At 31.4% G+C, this 7,268-nt stretch overlaps 1 protein-coding gene across 1 annotated transcript; it reads left to right on the top strand.

The window, feature by feature from the left end:
* Positions 1-3,615: 3,615 nt before the first annotated feature.
* LOC110719087 lies at positions 3,616-6,562 on the top strand. The gene is made up of 2 exons (XM_021897992.1): positions 3,616-5,209; positions 5,364-6,562. Exons 1-2 carry the CDS (start codon positions 5,096-5,098, stop codon positions 6,378-6,380), a joined length of 1,131 nt encoding a protein of 376 aa, XP_021753684.1. The 5' UTR covers positions 3,616-5,095; the 3' UTR covers positions 6,381-6,562.
* Positions 6,563-7,268: the final 706 nt, after the last annotated feature.

Raw genomic sequence — 7,268 nt, forward strand, 5'->3', positions numbered from 1 at the left:
TTGAAGGTTGCTCAAGGAAAAAAAATAATAATTTGAAAGAAAGAAAAAAAAGAGTTCAAGGTTTGTTAGTTCACTCACGTTCTATAATATCATATTTGTTTGAGTGAAGTTGTAACTTGTAAGAGTTGAAAATGTTGTTATTATTGGTTGGTTTGTTTGTGAATTTTTGTAGAGTTGAGTTGGAGATTTTTTGTCATTATTTAATTTTGACCTTGGTTTTATTTATAAGGATTTGGCTCCCTTAAGCATGGCTTTACTCTCACATTTTCCTAAATTTATCCTACCTTTTACCCTAGCCTTACATTACAAGCTTTAAAGACCTTCCGACCTTTGTACATAGAGTTGTATGAATGTGAAATTAGTTGTTTATCAATGCGAAAAATGATTTGACATATTTTGAGTCGACTATTAGGTTGAGTGCTTGTCTTTTTAAAACACGAGTGTCGTGAGTAGGGAGGACATTGTTCACATATAAAGGGGTGGTTAGAGAGTGAGTACGTCTTTTACTCACCACATAAATGAGAGTTGAGTGTGTGAGCACTAGTCATGAATTCTATATACTCTTGTGGTTTGCTCTATTTGACAATTGTTAGGGAATAATGGTAGTTGGATGGATTTGATTGATTGACTATGATACATATTTATCGGATTTTCCTTGAATTATGTTTATTGATTTAAATTGTGTTTGGGTTGAAGTATTTATTTATTTATTCATTGTCTTGCTTAGGAACAAGAAAAGGTTTGCCTTGGGGGAGTTTGATGAGTCTATTTTATATATATTTTATTCCCCATCCTACGGTCATATTTGTGCTTATTTGAGCTCTACGGAGCTATTTTTATTACTTATATACATTTTCTAGTGTTTTTGTAGAGTTGATATTATTTTGTAGGAATTTGCACATTTATGATAATTCCCGAGCTTATTGAGCCAGTACAAAGATATTGGAGTCAGATTGTATTTTATGACCGTAAAGGCCGAGCTATATAAATTTAGTTCGGTAATTAAGGGCTCGATTGAATAAGCAAGCTACAAAGTTCATGTTACTAGTACGGACCAAACAAGTATCACGAAATTTTACTAGATGAGCCAAGTAGTGATTAGAGAGAGGTTTGGGCCTAAAGCAAATGAAAGCCCAACCCCAAGTGATCAACTAAGTTGGCGTGAGAATAGGCGGGCCCGATCGGGCGTCATAATAATAGATCGGGCAAGTTTGATTTCATCCACCGACTTTGAGTTTGCTAAGTCGGTCTTCATTCTGTGGGTTATAAAAGCCCGTAAATTGGGGAACAAGGGACAGCTTTTCATTATTTGGCAGTAGGCTTAGTTTTAGTAGTTGGATTTATTTGAGTTGACTTTTCCTTATTTTCTATTCTTAGTTTTGCTTTATGATAGTTTCCAGTATTTAGTTTTTGTTTATTTTACGGAACCGTTTTTTTTGAACGCATAAAAGACGATATATTAAAAACTTATAATGTTTACACCAAAAATCCTCAAAACGTTAACAAAATTAGAGGCAGAGATACTAAAAACATAATATAACCTCAAAACAGAAGCAAAATTAGAGGCCAACCAAGTACTACTACATACAGTGCCCTTCCGAAAAGCTGAAAAACATAAACTAAAGCTATAAGTAGAGATTAGACTCCATACTTTCCTTGTCCCTATTCGTATTATGTCAATTCCCACTTTCTATGAGTGTCGAGTATCTTCACACATGCTTTAACATAGGCGCACTTCAAACGACGCCTATAGTGACACGTGTCACTCTCCTCATTTCGATTCTAGGTTATATGTGAAACGTGTTAATTTCGATTCTAATTTCGTGCCATCAACTTATTTTTAAAAAAAAATAGGAAAATTTGCCAAAAATAACACCACCTTTCACCGGTTTTCCAATAATAGAACGACCATACAATATGGTGATCATAATAACATCTCATACTTTTTGGTCTTTAATGATCCCACAATACATTATTATTTAGTGAAACACAATATAAATAGCATTTTTAATTACAAGATTTGATAATTGATTCATTAATTAAATGTATGTATATTAATGATTAGCTATGTGCAATGATCCGGGACATTGTCCGAGCCCTAAATACTAGTTTAACAATTAAATGTCCATTTGTTTAGTTAACTCACAAATTTTTTATTTTATTATCCATCCCACCTTTTTTTTTGAAATAAAATTGATTCATAAATAAAATCATACGACATCTACAAAGAGATTTAGATCAAATAAATACATAATTATTGAATCAAATAAAAACATTCCTAAAAAAAAATCATTCTGTAAGCAAAGCTACGATCGTTGTTTCAAATCGTACATTCTTCATACCCTCTTTCCAGGGGTGTCAATTGGATTTTCAATTCAGTTTTGGGTTCGGTTATCGGTTTTTCAATTTGTAACGGGTTAGTTCGGGTTGGTTTTAAATAATTTTGGGTCAGTTCGGTTTGGTTTATTTTTAATACAGTTTCTTTTCGGGTCGGATTCTAATCGGGTCGGGTTATAATTGGTTCCGGTCATAATTGGTTCGGGTTAAATTCGGTCAGTTTAATAACGGGGTTTGTCAGTTTAAAGTGGGTTTTGGGTCAACACATATCGAGTCCCAATCGGTTCGGGTTGTAATCGGTTCGAGTTGAACTTAGTCAGTTTGACAACTAGTTTTGCCAGTTTTAAACGGGTTTCGTTAACTTATATCGTCTAGTATATCCTCAATATTATTTAATTAGTTAATCTAGTAGATCATGGGGAGTATTAATTAAGCCTCGTTCTTTAGAGCTACTTTGCTCTGCTCTGCTCTGCTCTACTTTGCTGAAATCTGCTCTGCTCTGCTTCAATCTGCTCTGCTATGTTCTGCCCTGCTCTGCTCTACTTTAAATTAATACTTAATATTGAATTATTATAATAATAATTAATATTTAATAATAATGATAAATAATTAATATTTAATATTTAATAATAATAATGATTAACATTTAATAAGAATAATAATAAATAATTAATATTAAATAATAATAAATAATAAATATTTAATAATAATAATAATAATAATAATTAATAATTAATAATAATAATAATAACAATAATTAATTATTGATATTTAATAAAAATAATAATAATTATTTATTAATATTTAATAATAATAAATTATTAATAATTAATAATAATATTAATAATAATAATTAATATTTTTTAATAATAATTAATATTTTTTAATAATAATAATAGTAATTATACTAATAGTAACAATAATACTTATAACTAATAATATTAATTATAATAACAATAATTGATTTTTATAATAACAATTAATATTAAGATAATAACTAATATTTAAAGATAATAATTATTATTAATTTTTAATAATAATAATAATTAAATAATATTTAATAATAATAATTATTAAAATTAATATTATAATAATAATTAATATTTAACTTTAAAAATTTAATGATAATAATAATAATGCGATAATATTAATAATAATAATGAAATCTGCTCTGCTCTACTGAAATCTGCTCTGCTCTGCTCCGCTTTGCTCTGCTAAAATCTGCTATGCTCTGCCAGAATCTCAAAAGAATAGGGTCTTAGTTGTTTAACTTTATGTCCCTTTTTTGTATAATGATTTTAATGATCAAATAATATTAACAAATCTGGAGTTAGCTTTTGATTTAGATTTTTAATTTTTTTTTTTAATACAATATAGTGTTTTATAAGCCATTACTCATTAGAGGATAATATAATATTGTAGCATAAAATTCCAAACCTTTTCAATATAAATACTTTATAATTCAAATTAAACCCTTTTGTTTTACTATTGATAAAATATACCAAAAAAAAAGAAAAAATTATTTTACGGTCATAACGGGTTACAGACTTACGGATTATAAACGATTCAGTTATAACAAATTACGGGTTGTAAACGGTTCGATCATAACTTACTACGGGTTATAAACGGTTAAATCCTAACCAGTTACAGGTTGTAAACGATTTGGGTTTATCGAGTTTTGTTATGCTTAAACGGTTTCGGTTTACAATGGGTCGAGTTGCTATTGGGTTCAAAAGTACTCGGTTTGGGTTGTTCTCGGTTTTGGGTTGTATCAGCTCGGCTTGATATTGGGTACGGTTCATTAAAGGTTCTCAAACATTCGGATTGGTCCAGTTTCAGGTTTTAAAAAATCGGGTCGGGTCGATTTACGGTTTTAAAATAACAGGTTCTAAGCGATTCGTTTCCTTTTTGGAACAGTTCAAAACGATTCAAATTCACCAGTTCAGTACGATTTTTGACAGCTCTACCTCTATCATATCGGTGTGATTTACAACCTTCATCGACGATGGGGTCTATAAATCTGTTGTAGCAATGCATAAATTTTCAGTCTGATTCACTAGATTTGAAAATAATTCAACCCACCTCTTTAACACTATCCTTTCCCACTTTCCCGTTATTTCAAAATTTGAAAAAAAAAAAAAACCTTTCTCAAAATGTATTTAAAGTTACGGAGTCCCAACACTCCTTTTGTCCCTCTCTTCAAAAAAAAAAAAAAATAAGGTTCTTCGACTTCTTCCCAAACTCCTCTGGATTCATCCCAATTTACGTTTAATTCTTCTCTAGAATTTTCTTTGTCGCCCTACTTCGGTTACGTTATCTCCTACAATCACTTTGTTTGTTTTTAAGGGAAGATTTTAGGTCTTACTTTCTCCTTTGTTCAACGTTTATTTTAGTTTATTAGTTGTTATTCAATTGTGAATTTTTTTTTTTTATTGGTGATGTTGTATTTTTTTTTTCTTTTCAGAATTTTCTGTAGATGTTGTTGTTGAGGATGTTCGTTTCGTAATGGTGGTGATTAATTAATGCAAATATAGGGAATTAATTTATAATTGAACCATTTTTAGGGAAATCGTTCCAGAATTTTGTGTGAAACTTAATATAAGTTATATTTTGAGTTTTGTTGTTTCCAAACGAACAAATATTTTAAATGGCTTAAACGAAGTGCTTTTGTTTTGATGATTGGTTATTCGGTGGTGCACCACTGCACCACTATGCATTTACTCGTAGATAAGACTAACAGAGTACTTCTTTTGAAAAAATGTATAGGAACAAAAAACTTGGGCATAGCTTTTCGATGGATAGTGATCATAGTAGCAGCAGCAGTAGTGGTGGTGATTCAATAGTGGAATGGGATGAGGATTCACTGATTTCGGTGAGTTTGATCTTTATTTTTAAGCTACTTTAATAGATCAGAGCTCCTTGTTTGTTTTGAGTATATGTATTTTAGGAGTCAAGTGAGTTTGTTTATTTTTAAATAGAATTGCTTGTGGCAGTGTGGTGATATACTGATTTGGTTTCCTTTGCAGGTTTTCATAAAACCCTTTTTGGCCCGTCCATTTACTCTGGAGGGCTGCAAGTTCCGTCCGTCTAATACCTTTGGTGACATCAGGGCTGCCATTGTTCGTGAATCAAGGCCTGACCTCAATGAATTTAATGACCCTAAAACAGACTTCCTACAGATACCCGGTGATTTCGGTGTATTGGAGGATAATTGGACAATAGAATCTGTATTCAAGAGCTGTTGTGCAGATATTACCATATCTATCGTCCCCGCTGGTCTGAGACCAGGCCACCTGACTTGCCTGATTCAGATGTCGGGGAATACCATGATTTTGATTTTTTTCACTAGGAGGCCTAGAACAGAGATGCTACCCTTCCGTGCTGCAACTTCACTCCCTGTCTTTGATGGCCCTTTGGAGCTCAAGACCTGCGGCGGTCGTCCCCTTTCTATTGACAACCTCCAAGATTTTGGCTCTCTTTACACCTCTGCTACCCATGTCCTTTTGACTCCCAGTTCTCGGATTTGGGGCATTCTGTCAGCCCTAAGTGACTCTAGATACCTTGTCGTTCACGTCAGCTGGGACAGACTGTCCTATCTGTTTCTCCGAGTTATTAAGGTATTCTACCCTGACATGCCTTTTGTCGCTGTCACTGATCTTACCCCCCACCAGCTTGAGCTGCTAACATTCCTTGACACTCCTCAGCTTCATATGAATTACCTTTATGGTTGGGATATACTCGACGAAGCTGAGGAATTTTGTGTTAATCATATTGAGCGTTTGGACATCAAGTGGCTTGGATTAAGGCCTTCGGACCTTGAACGCTTTCCTGCTGATGTCTTTGATGGTCTGGCCTTGCCCCGGCCACGTGACTTTGATAATGTCCTATCCAAGATCAAGTGGAATCTGCATTTCAGTAGGAACAAAGCGTGGATTAGAGAATTGGAGCTCTTCAAAGCGAATCAAAAGTGTGTAATGTTCCAGCCTAGAGGCCCTCTAAAAAATATACTATTCAAGAGATTGTTTGAGATGGATTGTGTTTAGCTTCCACCTTAACCCAGCTAGTAATGCCAATGTCATCTCGGAAAATTTTGTGCCCTTGTTTGACCGTGCAATGCACGATTTGTAAATCAATTTACTGCGTCTTAAGTTTTTGAAAAAAAACATTATTAATCCCGTAGGGAAAAAAATAAGTAATATAATTCAATTAGTAATAAAGGGTTCATTTTCACTACACAAATTAATTATGTCATTTGGATTTATCTTATTTTATTTCCCTTTTTTTATATAATGTTATTTGTTTATTTGAAAAATAAATGAATAATAATCCACATAACACTAAAAGAGATATAGACTAAATCTTTCCTACTTCCCATAGATAAAAACTAAAATTTTCTTACCATACTATCCAATTTTAGCAGCTATACAATTGAATATCTGCTTTATTCGTCATATTCACCAAAAATGTAGACACAATAATAACTTACCTTATATTTGACCCAATACAAATATATTTTTCCTAAGCAAAACATTGTGTCATAAACAATTACGGAGCACATAATATCCATACAACTAATCAACAACTAATAGAATATACAACACAAATATATAGATATGAATATTGGTTAATTTATAAAAGACAAATTTCATCAACTACCTAATCATGTATGTAATATTTTTTTTATGGATATGTATTCTTATACTATAATTATTTAAATTTTGAATATTAGCATTAAATTAAAAAGGAAATATTTTAATGGTTATAGAAATGAGAATATTCTTCATATAAATTTCATTACAAATCTATGTTAATTAAAATTAATATTTTAAAAGTGTATGGAATCTTTAATTATTATATATGCATAAATTTTTGGCATAATTTTTGTTTAGCTCTTTTTTAAGAAAAAATTACATTAGATTATTATATACGCA

Source organism: Chenopodium quinoa, unplaced genomic scaffold, assembly GCF_001683475.1.
Source record: "Chenopodium quinoa cultivar QQ74 unplaced genomic scaffold, ASM168347v1, whole genome shotgun sequence".
NCBI classification, from domain to species: Eukaryota; Viridiplantae; Streptophyta; class Magnoliopsida; order Caryophyllales; family Amaranthaceae; genus Chenopodium; species Chenopodium quinoa.